At 41.5% G+C, this 18,287-nt stretch overlaps 1 protein-coding gene and 1 long non-coding RNA gene across 4 annotated transcripts in view; one reads left to right on the top strand and one right to left on the bottom strand.

The window, feature by feature from the left end:
* CLCN4 (chloride voltage-gated channel 4) overlaps positions 1 to 18,287 on the top strand; it is a 42,518-nt gene that overhangs the window by 3,451 nt on the left and 20,780 nt on the right. Inside the window, exons 2-7 of the mRNA XM_014572063.3 lie at positions 1,923 to 2,022; positions 7,380 to 7,567; positions 14,149 to 14,271; positions 15,038 to 15,244; positions 15,338 to 15,418; positions 16,231 to 16,776. Of these exons, the coding sequence (XP_014427549.2) occupies positions 1,923 to 2,022; positions 7,380 to 7,567; positions 14,149 to 14,271; positions 15,038 to 15,244; positions 15,338 to 15,418; positions 16,231 to 16,776 (1,245 nt within the window). The remainder of the gene's footprint in view (positions 1 to 1,922; positions 2,023 to 7,379; positions 7,568 to 14,148; positions 14,272 to 15,037; positions 15,245 to 15,337; positions 15,419 to 16,230; positions 16,777 to 18,287) is intronic.
* Positions 1,985 to 18,287, bottom strand: part of LOC142823758 (uncharacterized) — a 67,679-nt gene continuing 51,376 nt past the window's right edge. For all 3 annotated transcript variants that reach the window (XR_012898893.1, XR_012898895.1, XR_012898896.1), the window contains one exon: positions 1,985 to 2,117. This is a non-coding gene — a long non-coding RNA (uncharacterized LOC142823758). The remainder of the gene's footprint in view (positions 2,118 to 18,287) is intronic.

Raw genomic sequence — 18,287 nt, 5'->3', positions numbered from 1 at the left:
CTAATGACCCCAAGAGCAACTTCCTTAGGGTCCCTTATGGCAGAACGGTCAAGGGCGAGGCTCCAGACAAAGTGTGATCCAAGAATGCACAAAAAATGGGAGTGTTCTAGTGAAATTTGCAGATGCTACGAAGTTGGGAGATATTGTCATAATATTACATAAAAAGAGTTGAAGTGATAGAAATTAGATGAAATTCAATAGTACAAAGTGCACTTATGGCCTAAAAATAAGGATATCTGCTTCAAGCTGGCGTCTCATCAGTTCGAAGCAACAGAGGCTATTAGAGACTTGGGAGTATGGATTGATCTCAGGATGACGTGTGATCCATCAGTCTGATGAAGCTGTGAGGCTTGGGGGTTTTTGGAGGAGTTTTTTTACTTCTCACTTGTGTGGTCCCCAACTGATTTTTCTGTGGGTCAGTGACTCCTGACCCAGAAAAGGTTCCCCACGCCTGCCATACACAAGAAAACATTTAAACTTTTTGTGCTGGACATAAATTAATATTTTACTTTATTTAAAATGCAGTTTGCTAAATTAACATGAGAGAGTTAAAATGCTTCATCTGTTTTATAATTTAAATTAAACTGTTCTCATTAGCTGCAGTTGGTTCAGAAAATATGGTTACTATACCCAGCCTGCTCCTGCCCCTCTCATCCTCCTGGCACACAGATCCGTGAATTATTTAAATCTTGGCACAACACTTCTGAAAGCTTGCCAACCCTTGCTCTCATCTTTCCATCCATGTGCAGAATAATTTTATATGCACTGAAGCATGTGTGAATATGTACCACCAACAGAAACAAAACCTAGTTGTGAGCACTCTTCTAATCAGCTGGGCAGCATCTGAATCTCTCCTGATGGCTACACAAGCACACAGCTTGCAGGAAACACTGGTGGTGGGTGGGTGGTGAATAGGGATGTAAAAAAAAATATATATAAAAATATTAACCATGTAACCAATAAAAAAAATCTGTTGATTACATGGTTAACCTTGGGGCTCAGCTGCCAGCTTCCAGCCCCAAAGGCCTGCTGCTCCTGGCCCCGGGGGGCTGCCCGCTCCTGGTCCCCAACCCCATGGAGCTTCCAGTTCCTGATCCACGGCCCCACATTGCTGTCAGCTCCCAACTTCTGGACCCATGGGGCTGTCAGGCCTGGCCTGGCCCACGGTACAGGGGGCTTGGCCAGGCTGGGGCAGCTTGGATGCCGGTTAACCAGCTGCCTGATAAGCATTATCCTTACCCATTTACATCCCTAGTAAGCAGGCTCTGGAACAGCCTCCCAGTAGGAGTTGTGGGGGCAAACAACTGAACTAAGCGGCCTGAAAATAAGCGGCCGAACAGCTCTTGCGCAAGAGGGGGTTTTTGCGCAAGAAGGAGCAGTATAGACTGCTCCTTCATGCGCAAAAGCCCCTTGTGCAGAAATGGCAGCTCAAGTGTGCAAATGAGGCATGACAATATTCATCGCCATGCCTCATTTGCATATGTTCTTGCGCAAGAAAGTGCAATGTAGACGTAGCCTATGACTTTAAGTAAGAGATGCAGACTGAAACAGAAATGCACTCATCACCAAAACCCAAAGTTATACCCATCCTTAAAGCAGGAAAATATTGTTTTCAGAACTATCGTATCTCATTTCATCGTGCACGCCCTGGGTCTTGAACAGGGCCTACCAAAAGATGGTCACAATTTGCCTTTCATTGCTTGTGATATTATTCTGTTAATATGGAAAAAAATCATATTGAATCTGGTGGTTTAGAGCTGAAACTATAAGCACTTGTTAAGGCTGGACAAATTCACTTTGAACAACTCAATCATGATCTCTATAATATCAGTCTTTTTATTGTTCAGTCAAAGAAGAGTCTTTCCTTGTAGATATAACACAACAAAACTGACTCTTATGAATCGGTGTATTTATTTTTTCAGATTACAAGCAAAAGTAAGGAATCCATATGGGAATTCATCAAGAGTTTGTTGGATGCCTGGTCAGGATGGGTTGTAATGCTTCTCATAGGACTGCTGGCAGGTATGTGCACAATAGTAGAAGTGTTGTGTCCGGCACACACTCGCAATTTTCCAGAGCCGTCTGTTTATTTTCCTTTCTTTATCTGGTCCCCAACTCTTTGAGATGGATGAGATAGAGACAATTATGCACCCACACTGTTTTAATGCTTCACTTGTAAAGTTTCACACGAGGGTACGTCTACACAGCAGTGCTATTTCAGGATAACATCTGTTATTCTGAAATAGCATTCTGTGCATCTTAACAGCAAGCCTATTGTTTCAAAATACATTTGAAATAAAGGGCTTGTTATTCCGATGTCCCATAAACCTTGTTGCACGAGGATTAAGGGACTTGTCGGAATTGTGCGTTATTTCGAAATTAGTGCTGTTAGACGGTGCCAAATTTTGAAATAGGCTAGCTCGAAATAAAATAAGCTATGCAATTCACATAGCTCAAATTGCGTAGATTATTTCAATCTATGCGCTACCATGTAGACATACCCTGAGTGATGACCTAAAAACATTATTTCTAACAAGTAATGTGATTTCAGTATTGCTTTTGAAATCATGCCTCTGAGTGGAAATGCCTTACCCTCTTGATGAACCATTTTGATTATCTTAGCATCTGATTCACACGTTCCTTTCTTGATCTTGGTGAATTTAATTCCATGGAAAGGCAAAGCGTGCTGGTAGAGTACCTTGAAAATGTAGTTCTCTAATACATTGTAGATTCATTCAATGCACTAGATTAATTGTAAACCAGGTTATCTCTTTATACATTCCTGGGCGGGAGAGGCGGGGAAGACCTGACACACAACCAGTTTCAGACTGACTTCCAGATCTGTTCACAAACCAGTCAGGCATTATATATTTAAAAACAAACTCAGATGGGAAATTCATTAATTTCCTGAGTTGCTCAAGTGGAGCTTGTCTTCAAGTTTGGAAAGCTGCATTCATGTTGCCAACTTAAAACAGAGGCCTTGAATAGTTTTTATGCTGTCTCAGTTCTGTCAAGATGATTGACTGCTAGATCACAACATGGTGCAAAGATTTACAAACCATGTTCTCATCAAAGCTAGTGTGTATCTCCTAGCTTAATAAGTGCAAAGTTAGTACATCTAATAGTATTGTGTAGAACTATGAAAGCTGTTTTGGAGCATTATGGCTAAAAATAGCTGAAGCATTTTTGTTGAGGTGAAATTTCGGCAAAATATGCTGTTTCATAACACATAAATTTCCACAAAATTTTTGCTGGGAAGATGAGAGAGCAAGTGAAAGTGTGACTGACTCTAACTCTGAAGCCTGATGGTTTTGGGATCCAGCCTGCAATATAGGAAATGCAGGTTTAAGTCAGTGCTCTGCCTGATTTGGAGTGATTTGGGATGAATCAGGGTCTTGAACCTGTCTCTCCCACATTCAAAGCCAGTACCCCAATTACCCAGCCGTGCAATGAAACCATAGGCTCACTAGCTGAGTCAGAGTATGTCTACTCTACAAGGGTATTTCAAAATAAGTTATTTTGGAATAATTACTCCTGAAATAACTATTTTGAAATAGCATGTCCGCACTACAGGGAAGCCTCAAAATTAGTCTGAGGCAGGCTCTCCTAATGTGGACACGCTATCTCAATTTAGAGCCCCAGGAAGCACTAGGAAGTAATTACTTTGAATGGCCCTGGGGAGGAGCTATTGTGAAATAGCAGCACTGGAGTATCCACACTACTGCTATTTCGAAATAGACATCATTCCCCATGAAATGAGGGTTTATTATTCCAGAATACGAAGCTTGTAATTTCAAAATAATTTTGAAATAACGGGCTTGATGTGTGCACACTCATCTTGTTGTTTCAACATAACATGAGTTATTTTCAAATAACACTGTAGTGTAGACGTGCCCTCATTCCAATGTGAAACCAAACTATATTGAAACCTCAAAAGTTGATGGTAAATGGAATGGTTGTACTTCAGGTATGTCGGATGGGTATGCTGAGATTAGGCTGGAGCTAGTTAACACTTAATGTGTGTGCACCTTTTATCTCAGTCAGCTAAATTGAAATAATACATGGTATCCTGCACCCATGCTAGGGAAAAGGTTGTGGTTGGGTTGAGCTTAGTTAACAGATATTAATTATTCTCAAACATGCACTTTAGCCATTCTTTGTCTACTGTACATGACAGACAACATACAACAAATTTAATTCTGCCTTTCTAGGCAAATGTGCCTTCCAGTAACCCCTTTACCAAATTGGTCCATCCAAACACATCAGACTACCCCACAAGATTGTCCTGTGCATGCTTCATCACTATGGTGGCTTGATGTAGTAGACTTCCAATGTGACCCTAGGAACGCCATGCAGCCCTGATTTTTAATGGTGTTTAGGTGATGTTTCACTCAGCATTGCAAGGCCATGGGCATCTAGATGGCTAGATCCCATTTTCAAAAGAGCCTGTCTCACTGAAAGTCAGTGAAACTAGCCTGACTTTGCGTTGCTGCAGCTGTATCTCCCGTTGACTTCCTTAGAGTTGTGAGTTTTCAGCATGTAGTATAGAATTCAGGTTCAAGGTTTTTTGGCTCATAAGGCTCTACCTAACTAAACATCCCACAATACTTCCCAGGCAGGTCATTCAATCTTTCCATGTCTCAGTTTTCTTACCTAAAAAATAGGCCACATTTGTAGTACAGTGGAGTCCGGATTAACCGACACCTGGTAATCTGACACTCAGCTTTATCTGACCCTGCAGCTCCCGGGGACTTTTTCCCCGGGAGCTGCAGGGTTGGATACAGCGTGGGCCGAGAGAACGGCCCCGCTTGCTGCCTCGTCGCTCTCTAGGAGAAGCTGCTGCTGCTGCTGCGGCCGGGACACTTTCAGACAGGAGCGGCAGCAGCAGCAGCTTCTCCAAGAGAGCAAGGGAACAACTGATGCTGTTCCTTCGGGGGACGTTCCCCACAAGAGCAGCATCAGTTGTTCCCTTGCTCTCTAGGAGAAGCTGCCGCTGCCGCCGAGATGCTTCTATAACCCTTAGATCTCTTTCCATAGTACTCCTTCATAGGCAGTCATTTCCCATTTTGTGTATGTAATGGATTGTTTTGTCCTAAGTGGAGTTCTTTGCATTGTCCTTCTTGAGCTTCCTCCTATTTACCTCAGACCATTTCTCCCAGTTTGTCCAGATCATGTTTATCAGTAGGAGCTTTTTCAGAAAATCATAGAGCTTATTATAAACTCACCGAGCTAGGCAGATTGAGGTGAATAGCATTATCGTGATTTACACCGACTCAGAATATGGCCCACTGTTTCCGTAGAAACTTGAGCAACCAGAAATGACAAGCCACACACACACAAACAAAACGAAAAATCATACACTTTAAAAAAAGAAAACACTTGGATTGCTGCACCAGTTTCCCCCTTTGTTTCTCTAGTAATCTCATAGACCTCTCATTGGCATATCTGTATTTTCCTTGGCTGTGTCTACACTGGGCCACTTATTCCGGAAAATCAGCCACTTTTCTGGAATAAGCTGCGAGCTGTCTACTCTGGCCCTTGAATTTCCGGAAAAGCAAAGACGCTCTACTGTACAAAATCAGACGCTATTCCGGAAAAACTGTTCTGCTCCCGCTCAGGCCTAAGTCCTTATTCCAGAACACTGTCGCGGAAAAGGGCCAGTGTAGACAGCCCAGTAGTCTTTTCTGGAAAAAAGCCCCGATCGCGAAAATGGCGATCGGGGCTCTTTTCCGGAAAAGCATGTCTACATTGGCCACAGATGCTTTTCCGGAAAAAGGTCTTTTCCGGAAAAGCAGCCTGCCAATGTAGATGCTCCTTTCCCAGAAAAACTGAAAACAGAATAGTATTCTGTTTTAAGCAGTTCCGGAAATTCATGCCAGTGTAGACACAGCCCTTGAGTTTGGAAAGAGGTTCTTCCCATATACCGTATTGTGAAATTCTTCATTGGTATCATATGGCCTTATAGCAGTGACAAGCATTATCTCTCTTAATGTGACAATAAATATGATGTCCTTATGAAGATATTGCAAAACCTTTCAGTTGTCTTTAAAGCGTTGTTTTTCAGTTTAACTTTTTAATACAATCTTAATAGTTTTTCAGGGACAACATCTTAGAGACACCTGTGTAGAATAAGTAAAAAATAAGTACAGTAGAACTTCAGAGTTACAAACACCTCAGGAATGGATGTTTGTAACTCTGAAATGTTCATACCTCTGAACAAAATGTTATATTTGTTCTCTTGAAAGTTTACTGCTGAACATTGGCTTACTGCAGTTTTGAAAGTTTATTATGGAAAAGAAAAATGCTGCTTTTAACCATCTTAATTTAAATTAAACAGATTTCTTACTTTGTCAAATCTTTTGTTAAAATGTCCCCACCTTTTTTTTAGTACATTTAACATAGAACTGTACTGTTTGCTTTTTTCTGTCTGTCTCTGCTGATGCCTGATTGCATCCTTCCAGTTCCAATGGGATGTATGATTGACCAGACAGTTTGTAACTCTGAGCCTCTACTGCACGCCATTTGGTGGAAGACAGGCTATCACAGTATCATGCACTCATGCAAAATGCTAAAGTGACTTTTTTGTTGTCACAATACTAGCGCTATGGCAGATTATGATATTTGATTAGGAATAATATAGGAAAGTTAAGATCTTCTTTGGGAATCCACAGCATGCTCAAGCATCGTTCGACCACTGGATGTCACTATCATGCTGTATAATTATTTGAAAAGTCTGGCTCCTGCAGTGATGGATGAAGCTCATACAGAAAATATTTTAAGGATGTGTTTTTTCTTGGCCTTGAATTACTATTAAATACTATTACATATCTTGAATGACTATTAAAGACTAAATTGTAGTCCCATTGATTTGAATGACTAAACTATCATATGATTCAGTAAATCAGGATTGGGCTTTAACTTTTTTTATTACTTAAATTGCTCTTATGAAAAAATCTGTGTACTGGAACCAACAAAAATATGTGTCCATGCATGCACATCCACCCCTTCCTTCATCTACCATGTGGAACAATTTCCCTGATATATTGATTACTATGCATGCGTGAAGTCCATTAACTTCACTGATACTCCAGAAGTCAAATATCATGCTGGCATCAATCAGATTGCAGGATTGGGCCCTGTGTTTGTATTTGGAATGTGATGTCCCATTTTATCAGAGCCAAGATTAGAATCACGGTGATAAAAAGAAGCGTTGCACAGTAAAACATGGAAGATGAGAGGATATTTTTGGAGACGCTCAGTTCTTTCCTACTAACTCATAGTTGTCCAGTCTAATTATTTGGATCATGTGTTTTGTTTCAATATAATTAAATTAATATGTGTTCCACTTAACTTTTTTTATTTCCTGATCTTTTTTTCAGGCACGTTAGCTGGAGTTATAGATTTAGCTGTAGACTGGATGACAGATCTTAAAGAGGGTGTCTGCTTATCTGCATTCTGGTACAGCCATGAGCAGTGCTGCTGGACATCTAATGAAACCACATTTGATGACAGGGACAAATGTCCCCAGTGGCAGAAATGGTCCGAGCTTCTAGTAAACCAGTCTGAGGTATGCAAGACGTGGTTAGGCTGGGGAATGGGAAATACTAACCATCCCAGGAATATTCTTTTCTCCCCTCTCCTCTGTAACATTCCCTTCAGTTTGTCCCCTCTCTCACCCAGTATAGACACTTATGTGCTGCAATATTGTAACCATAGGCTTCCACAGGCTTCCACAAACATTTTCTGCATAGCCTGTTATAAGGCCCAGGTCATGTGCACACACACACTACAGAGACCAAGTCAGTGAGACTGGGGAAATCTCTTCATTGTATTCTTACCAGAATAAAAGAATGATCTGATAACTAGATTGGGGTAGACAAGTAGTATATTTGCTTAAAAATGCAGTTATGGCTAATCTGAAACCATTCATAAATTTGACAAATTAGGTTCAGCTGGGGGGGGGGGGGGAGGAAAGCTAGCTCTCTCTCTCTCTCTCTCTCTCTCTCTCTGTGTGGAGAACAGAGTTATGGGAGTATTTTCCAGGTGCAATTAAAAAAAAATTTGACATTTGCTGCAATCTCATCCATTCAGAGAGGGAAAGAAGTGTTTTGGATTCATTCCTATGGGCGTGTGGGATAAGTCATCTTTATCTTGAGGGATTTAGCAGAATAAATAAAGGTTTGATTCCATCAGGGAGAACACCATAACCGTCACTTCATTTGGTAGTAGAATTTTAACCTGGAACTCCATATAGTATCTAAGAACCCCGTTATCGCTGCACAGCTACAGCGTCGCCATTCTAAACAGTAACCCCAAAGCAGTTGGTTTAGATTTACATTAAAAAGCATGCTGGACTGCACTGTCTGTGGACATGCATTCCAGAGTTGTTGTCTCACTAACTTCACCGGAACTTGTGTGTATGTGCTGCACTCTTACATAACAAGCAGGAATCTCTCATGTAGAGTGAGTGATACACAATTAGATGACTTTTGCATGGTATTTCAACTGTCTTAGTATCTATAGACTAGTAGTTGTTTCTTAATAGCATTAAAGAAACATTGTCCCAGACTAAATTACTAAACTGGGCTGAAGTTGTAGTGTATTAGAAATTTCCTCGATGGAGAAGATGTGGGAAGGAAAGGGGAGGGGAGAACATATACTTTATATAGACCATTATCTGGAGGAAATCTAAGGCAAGTCACTGATCTCTTGGAGGATGTAAACAGAAAACATCCTCAAGGATATTGCTTTTCCTCTTATGCACCAGAAACTCAACAGTCAGGTTTACTCTATTTTATGCATTGCAGTAAGCCTTACAGCTGGATGGGTTGCTTTGTTCTCATGTAGTTAATCCTCTCTCCATATTCAAGCTAAGTTTCTGATCATTATGGGTATTATTACAGTGAAATAACCTTTAGTTTGACCTGATTCTGGCAACTGCCCCAGACCAACAGAACTTCTAAGATCTGCAGTCATCTCCTGTCTTGCTGGCTGCTACAGTTAGTAGATCTAACTGCATTAATGTTGTTGTTGTACAATGGTAGCTCCTAGAGTCTTGGAGCAGGGATCACGGCTCCACAGGAAATGTATACATGCACAACAGAAGGTCAGTCCTACCCTTGTACAACTCCGCAGGCTTCCCAAAGCCTTAGAACTTCTAAGAACAATCAAGATGGATTTTAATTACAATCGGTACAGAGAGATTTTTTTTGTTCCCATTCATAAGTTACTACCCCTTACACAACACATCCAAACAACTGGCACAAGCACAGTGAAAAGAGCAGGGTTGTCTTGAGAGTATATAAGGAGCAATTCAGAGAACATTTTACATAAAAAGATCTTGGAGGGTTTTTCCCAAATGTAATCTGTTCAGACTTTTATTTTATGCACAGCTGTGGCTCTGTGTATTGTATCTAACTGAATTTGACATTTTGGAGCTCTAGATGTAGATATATATTGTTTGCAAATCATTTTTTCCCTGTGGTTTTGAGCATTATTGCTGCTTATAGCCCCTTAAATATGTGGCCACTCTGAATTTTGACACATCCTATGGGATCTGCCACTATTGTTTTAATTATAGTCTTTCCATGAAACCTCACCCCCTCCCAAAAGAGAGCACATGAAAATAAATCATGCTATGCATAAGGCTATGCTTTAGTCATGGGTATTTTTAGTAAAAGTCATGGACAGGTCACAGGCAGTGAACAAAAATCCGTGGCCCATGACTTGCAATGGGGAAGGAGGGCCTGGATATTCAAAAGGGCTCAGGGACTGCAGCCGCCACTCCTGCTGCTACTGCAACAGTGGCCAGAGCCCTTTAAATCACTGCTGGAGCACCAACTGGTGCACTCCAGGCAGCTCTAAGGGATGCAGGGGAGCTGCGGTGCACTCCAGGTGGCACTGAGGACTCCTACCTGTTCCACTAGAGACCCTCCATTTTCTGGGAGCATGGAATAGACATCCCCCCGCCTTGCCCTAGGGCCTGATAAGTCTGTCCGTCTCCCTTGCTTGTACTAAAGCAACTAAACTTAATTAAAACTTGAGGGTTTGGGGGGAGGGGAGGGAGAGGCAAGCTTCGTACACCGTTGGTGTTGGAGGTGGGTTGTGGGGGGCTGGCAGGTTTCATGTCCAGTTCCTTGTGGATGCCTGGAAGCGACAATATATTCCTCAGTGCCTAGGTGGAGCTGTAGCCAGGGATGCTCTGTGCATTGACTCTCCTGCTCCCCAATTGCTGGCTCCGCAGTTTCTATTTCCAGGAAATGCAGTCAGTGGGAGCCGTAGGGGAGGGGTCTGTGGGCAGAGGTAGTACGCGAACCTAGGAGCTGAGGGAGGGACATGTTGCTCCTTCCCCGAGGTAAGAACTGCCCAGAGCCCTCACGTCCTACTGAACCCCATCCACCTGCCCCAGCAATGGACCCCTCCCACACCCTAACCCTTGCTACTGCTGGGTGGAATGCAATGGCCTGAGAATGCTCCAAAAGCAGCTAGTGTGGCTGGCCCAGGGGTTGCCCAGGCTGCTCAGATGGTCCCTGGGTCAGCTACACCAGCTGCTGCAGAAGTCATGGCAGAGGTCACAGAAAGTCACAAAGTCCATGACTTCTGTGACCTCCTTGACAGATTCACAACCTTAATTATGCATCATACTATGTTTCCATCCCTACTCTTTATTATATAGGTTACCTGAGCTGGCCATCCCTTCAACTCTGGGCTCATTCCTTCCTCTATTCCAGTGACTTTCAACCATTCCAGGCTACTGTACCCCTTTCAGGAATCTGATTTGTCTTGCATACCCCCAAGTTTCACCTCACTCGAAAATTACTTGCAGACATAAAAGTACAAAAGCGTCTCTGCAGACTGTCACTGAAAAATTGCTTTTTCACTTTTACCATATTATTATACATCAGTTGGAATATAAATATTGTATTTGCATTTCAGAGGATAGTATATAGTGCAGTATAAACAAGTCATTGTGTGAAATTTTAGCTCGTACTAACTTCACTGGTGCTTTTTATGTAGCCTTGGTAAAATTAGGCAGATATCTAGATGAGTTGATGTACCCCCAGAAGACCTCTTCATATCTCCAGGGATATGCACACTTCTGGTTGAGAACTACTGTCCTGTACCACTGCCAGTGCCACTCATTTAAACAGTCAACACTGAGGAGGTGGTAAAAGTAGGATGTGTGCCATCCTCCTTGTGGAGACTCAACTTGCCTCTGCTGACACTAATGAGCTATCTGTTTTGGCCTAAAGTGTTGACTCCAACAGTCGATTTATAGGCTGAACTTTCAGCATGTGAGTAAGTACCTTCCTGAATCAAGGTCTTGGTGATGGCTGCTACATGTGCAGATTACCTACTACTGGGCTTCCAAAAGACCTTGTTAACCTTTAGAAATTGCTGTTTAACATTCAGAATGTCAGCTATGAGGATGAGTGTTATCCTAACTAATGATAGTGACATAGTCATGCAAAATAAGTGGGGTCCTGGTAATTTGATCTTGTATAATGCAGTGTGTGTATGTGTATCTGTAGCAAATACTGAAAATAGATTCTTTTTTCAAATCTCAGAGGTAAACAAACTAATTGGAGAGACCATTTGTGTTCAATTCTAGCTCTTAACAGTACTCATTCACAGTTTTCCTGCCTTTGGATGGTACTCCCGACACCCAGTGTCTCATCCAAAGTCTATTCTGCATTAAAATAACAAAGGCTTAGGGACCAGTTGCTTGTCATAGAATCATAGAATCCTAGGGCTGGAAGACACCTCAGAAGGTCATCAAGTCCAGCCCCTGCCCAAAACAGGGCTAATCCCAACTAAATCATCCTAGCCAAGGCTTTGTCAAGCCAAGACTTAAAAATCTCTTGGGATAGAGATTCCATCACCTCCCCAGGTAACCCATTCCAGTGCTTCACCACCCTCCTAGTGAAATAGCTTTTCCTAATATCCAACCTAGACCTCCCCCACTGTAACTTGAGACCATTGCTCCTTGTTCTGCCATCCGTCACTACTGAGAACAGCCTCTCTCCATCCTCTTTGGAACCTCCCTTCAGAAAGTTGAAGGCTGCTATCAAATCCCCCTTCACTCTTCTCTTCTGCACACTAAATAAGCCCAGATCCCTTAGCCTCCCCTCATCGGTCATGTGCTCCAGCCCCCTAATCATTTTGGTTGCCCTCTGCTGAACCATCTCCAATGAGCCCACATCCTTTTTTGTAGTGGGGGGGCCCAGAACTGGACACAATACTCCAGTCTGCTCTATGATCCAACAGGTGTTTCCTTATCTGTATATTACTTATTAATGGATTGAAGGTATTTTGGTAACACATCTTTTTAGAACATAAACTTCTTAGCATAGGCATAATGTGCTTCAGGTAGTTGGACCATGAGATTCCCCAGTGTTGTCTTGGAGTGCAATGTGAAAGCTGGCCATCTGTGTTAACATACACAGTCGTTTATTCTCTGCTGTCATATAGACACATATGATAATGTTAACACTCTTTTAATTACTGAGTCAGGGTCATTTTTAATCTTTGAAATGCATAACATCATTTAATCCTTTTTAAATGTTATACATATCTTTGTCTGGTTGATTGCATATGGAAACAGAATAAACAGTGGCTTGCTGGGTGGGCTGTTGCTCTGTGAGGCTATTGAAATTGCAAGGAGGCTGTTCCTGCCCAACAAGTGCTCACAGTGTCATGTCACGTAAGCGATCCTGTCTGGCGGTCTCCTGCCGGCAGTAGGCAATAAAACACACCTTTGTTGATTATGAAGTCTCTGACACTATTAACCATCAATGTGATGAAATGCTACAGCCCTAAGGGTCAAAGGGAAGGAACGAGATGGCTCTTTAGTAGCTGTCCTTGTTTCTGGAGAAAAGAATTTATAGTATGGTTATGGACACTGTTAGTCTTCACACACAGGATTCTCTTGCCTTTGTTCTGGGCCGTCAGGCTACTGAGGGAAAACCATTGAAGGTATACATCATATTCTTATCACAGCTCCTTGCCTCTTTTTAGATTGGTTCAGTATGGACATTTTTTGGGCTACTGCACTGTCTAGATGGCTTTATTACTTGGAGAGACATCTGGTTGAAACTGAACCCAGTAAAGGTCAAGATCATGCTTGTGGGTGGGGAAAAGCATCTTGAGGAAAACGTTGGCAGTTTTTGTATGCCCATTCCAGGGAGAATGGCATCACTAGTGAGATGGGTGTAGAATCTGGAAGTCATCACTGGCTGCTTGTTCAGCTGTTACAATAGTGACTGAGAGTGGCTATTGTCATCTCTAGGCTGTGGGGACTAGGTCCATCTGTTTACTAGCCTCCCCGTGACCACGTAAACTTTTGTCACATCCAGGCTAGGTGACAATAATGCATTCCTAACTGGGCATCCTTTGAAATGGATTTGGAGGCTGCAGTCACTGCAATGGTTCATATACATTCAGACAGGAGTGAGGAATTCAGTTATACCCATCCTCTGTGAAGCATGCTGGTTGCTAATACACAAAAGAATATAACTGAAGATATCAAAGTTGGTATGGGATGTCTGATCATAATCTGCACCCTCAGAACAGGGTTGATCACTTGTCCTCTTACATCCCAGCCTTTTCATTACAGTTAACCAGGGTGATTGTGGTCTTGGTCTTTTTATTAAAAATTAATGGACTGTTGCTAAATCTTTGGCTTTGAAAATCTCAGCTAGTGTCCCAAAGAGGCCCACCACAGTCTCTTGTTGGCTAACTTTTTAAAAGACATTGTAAATCCATGTTGGAGTGGGGATTTTTTTTTCTGGGCATGACTGCGTTTGCCCTGGTGATAGATTTGTTTGGTATTATTTGGGCTATGTATATATGTTTAGCTTTTCTTTCAACTGTGCAAGTGTTTAGTCTGGTATGCTGTATAGTGCTTAAGAACCTTACAAAAGACATCCCATAGATTGATTTAAACAAACTAAGATGCAGTATCTATGTATCTGTTAGAGCAGAAAAAGAACAAATGTTCACGTTTACTGAGGCAAAAGCAGCTTCAGATAAACATAGTGTTGTAGTAATGAGCAGAACCTGCTCCACCCCATTCCCAGTCCTAGTAAAAACATACTGGTTATTGCATTGCATTTGTCTAACAGTGTTTGTTGCTGTTATTTTTTTCAGGGTGCAAGTGCTTACATTCTAAACTATTTTCTGTACATTATGTGGGCTCTATCTTTTGCTTTCCTGGCAGTCTCCCTGGTCAGGGTGTTTGCTCCTTACGCCTGTGGTTCTGGGATTCCAGAGGTGAGTTTCTTCCAGATGGATGCATATTTAAAAACTGAAAAATCATTCATGTTCTAGACCGGTGCAATACAGCTATGCCTTTGGCATAGGAACAAGCAGAAGCAAGGCATGTGAATTTTTTATTCCACTTGACATGTCTTTATTTTATGCCTTTTGCCTAAACTGTGTTCATGTTACCCATCTAAATTCTTCATATTAGACTCCTCTCAAATGATTGGGGAATGGCTGTTGTCTTGGCCAACAAGCCAAGGGTTGAATTGGACACTCCCATAGCTAAAAACATGAGCTGCTACACCTTGAGCTAAAGGCTCCCTAGCTGGGTTGTAACAATTCGTATCATCGGTGGATTTGACATTGGGGGACCATAGTGCATATTCACCAGTGGGTTACACATAAATATTTGCCTGTAAGTGCAGCAGATGCAATTACTTGTTAAGGGAGAAGATAAAAGTATAAGTGGGGGAGGGAGAAGAGGAGATAGGAAGATTGAAGACCAAGCTTTCCAAAGTAACTAGTAATTTTGAGTTCCACAATTTTTGGGTGCCTACCATTGGAATTCCTTTATCTGATTTTTCTGAAACTCAGGTGAGTCAAGTTGGGTGTTAACCTCTTCTAAAATATCATTATAGAACAGTTGTCTTAATCTTTTGCTCAGTGCCTCATTGGAGTCTTTCAAGTGATGATTTGTCTACTATAGCTGTTAAGTTGGTTTTGCAAAATCAAAGTTGCAGTAGTTTATTATTAACCTATTCTTCCTGTCTTCCAGATAAAAACCATCCTGAGTGGTTTCATTATTAGGGGCTACCTGGGGAAGTGGACACTCTTAATCAAAACTGTCACCTTAGTGCTGGTGGTGTCTTCGGGCCTCAGCCTCGGCAAAGAAGGTCCTTTAGTGCATGTGGCTTGCTGCTGTGGTAACTTCTTCAGCAGCCTCTTCTCAAAGTACAGCAAAAATGAAGGGAAGAGGAGAGAGGTGAGCTTGGACTCAGATTGTCATTTCTTTCTCCTTAAATAATGTCCACAACTCCAAGGACTCATGCCTTGCATACAACTCTTTGTATTGCAGGTGCTTTCAGCTGCAGCGGCTGCAGGAGTCTCTGTTGCTTTTGGTGCACCAATTGGTGGTGTACTTTTTAGCCTGGAAGAGGTAAGAGCTACCAATGAATCAGCTAAGTTTCAATTTCATGTTATGTGTTTGCAGTATTTGTTTCCATCAAATATTTCCAGGAAAAATATTTCTCCTTGATTCCTTCCTTAAGAATCCTTTTTATTTTCCCAATATTTTTATTTGTAGTCTTTGCAATATGGAAGCAAATATAATCTGTAATAATTGCCAATAAGAAGTGATCCTGTAGATTAGCATAATGTTACCAGCAGAGGAATAATAGACTCTTGAGATAACCAAAGGTATGGTTAATGCTGTGTGTGTTCAGTATTTGACTATGTACAAAATAGGGTTGCCAGGTGTCTGGTTTTGAACTGGACAGTCCAGTATTTGAGCTTTCTGTTCGGGAAACAAATTAAGAAAATATAAATGAGAAAATATAAATGTCTGGTATTTTCTAAATAAGATGTAATGTAGATTGTGATGTAATGTCAAGTGTGTCTGGTGTTTTTGTTGAAACCATCTGGCAACCCTAATACAAAAAGGTGTATTCCTTGAGCAGTCTAACAAAAGATTACAGAAACTTGCTACAGCACGTCTAGCAATTGTATCTCCAGGTTATCCATTTAAAAAAATCACAGTTCAACTGCTTGCCATTCATTTTCAATTGTTTGCAATTTCCTCTTCAAGTATGAAAATGCCTTTCCTTACTAAGATATGTGACCACATTCTGGTAAAGTCATACACACCCCAGACAGAATGCAGCAGGGCCTGTGGGGCAACAAAAGAGAGTAACTGAATCAAACACCTTACCTTCTACTCAGTTAAGCATTCACTGTCTCTGTTTGTTTTAGGTTAGTTATTACTTTCCCCTGAAAACCCTCTGGAGATCATTTTTTGCTGCTCTTGTGGCTGCCTTTACTCTGAGGTCCATCAATCCATTTGGAAACAGCCGACTGGTTCTTTTTTATGTGGAATACCACACCCCTTGGTATATGGCTGAACTTTTCCCATTCATTCTGCTTGGAGTCTTCGGAGGTCTGTGGGGGACGCTCTTTATCCGTTGCAACATTGCATGGTGCAGGAGGCGTAAAACAACCAGACTTGGGAAGTATCCAGTCCTAGAGGTCATTGTGGTAACTGCTATCACTGCCATCATTGCCTATCCTAATCCATACACCCGGAGGAGCACCAGTGAGCTAATCTCTGAGCTTTTCAATGACTGCGGCGCTCTGGAGTCCTCACAACTCTGCGACTATATCAATGACCCAAATATGACAAGGCCAGTAGATGACATTCCTGACAGACCTGCTGGCTTTGGTGTCTACACTGCAATGTGGCAGCTGGCCCTGGCTCTGATTTTTAAAATTATCATCACGATATTTACTTTTGGCATGAAGGTAAGTTGGGGGATGGGTAATGCTCATTGCTGAAATCCATATTGCGTGTTGAAGCTAGGCTTTTGCATGACAAAACCTGGTTACTGTTAGAGCTTAGAGTTGTCATGTTCAGATTACATACATCTGGCATAATGCCAGGGAAGTGTATGAAAGTGTGTGAATTCTAAAGCACACTGCATTAGAAAATTAAGGATTAATTAGGATTTCACACTGAAACTGATACATCTGAAGACTTGAAAATTGGCAAGTGTTTCCCAGATACTCGTAGTGTCAGAGATGAATTGTAAGATGCTACGACCATTTCAAATCTTTCATTCAGCTTTTGTATTTTGCTGTAATATACAGAGTAATTCATTTTATATATAGCATAGCATCCATTTTACTATGTCTTGCTTCCCCTGCTTCCCATCAACTTCCATCAGATACAAAGAAAACGGTATTGGATTCAGACCACTTGTTGTATCTTCTAGATTTTTTTTTTTTTTATCTTCCTGGTTGGAAAAAAATGCACAGTTGAGAATTTAAATTCACTGTTGTCAGTACGTTAATTCAACATGATTCCCATTTCTGCAGAAACTCCCTTTGAAATATGGAGTATTTTATGTTGCTGTATATGTTGTTGAAGTCATGTTTCAATACAGTGCACTGTAGCCAAGTTGCACTGATTGTGGGAAATTGACTATTTAGTACATTTAAAAGCTCACAAGTTTATACATATGTGCAACATTTTGAATAAAAACTCAGCTGCAATATTACATCAGTGCAGATGGTATTGGTTTAGTTAATTTTTTTCCCTTGTATTTCTCAAGTTTTGCTTTTTAGAAAGAAAGGTAGAATAGAATTCAATACATCAGACCAAATAGTTAAAAGAAAAAAGGTGCTATTAGAAGGTGAACCTACAACAATCATGGGTTATTGGTTTAATAACGTCTCCCCCACCAAACGAACAGGGGTTTTGGAATCCAGATTCCATTTTATCCAAGCCAAAATTACAGAAAGTACAAAGAGGCAAGTTGTAGCTATATGGTTGTTGATGGGGTTAATTTCTAAATGTACAGTTGTCTGTACAAACAAGTATATAACTTGATGGAACTGGGGGATGATTTGAAATAGAATAGTGTCAGGGCTGTTCCCCACTCTGGCACTCCAAGTGCAAAAGGTGGGGGCCCACAAAAGACCTTAAATACCTTGCCTTTATAGGCTCTGCTTGCAAAAACTCCCCAAAGTAACAGATTCACTGATTTTGGGAGGTAGCTGCCACCCACCATCAAGTGATTTGATCCCCCCCAAAAAAGGAGGAAATATTTGAAATTCTCCCCAAGGGGACCCCAAGCTCTTTTGCCACAAGAGAGCTTAAAAAAGAAACAGAGAAGAACACAAGAAACAAACTCTCTCTTTTTGCCCCGCCACCCCCACTACATGATGCAGTTCTGTGGTGATCTGGAAGCCTACTTTCGCCGTCTCTGTCTCAAGGAATACTTCCAACACCACACTGAACAGTGCACTGACAC

The sequence above is a fragment of the Pelodiscus sinensis genome, chromosome 1 (assembly GCF_049634645.1).
Source record: "Pelodiscus sinensis isolate JC-2024 chromosome 1, ASM4963464v1, whole genome shotgun sequence".
In the NCBI taxonomy this organism is placed as follows: Eukaryota; Metazoa; Chordata; order Testudines; family Trionychidae; genus Pelodiscus; species Pelodiscus sinensis.
This window is presented reverse-complemented; position numbering and strand designations above follow the sequence as displayed.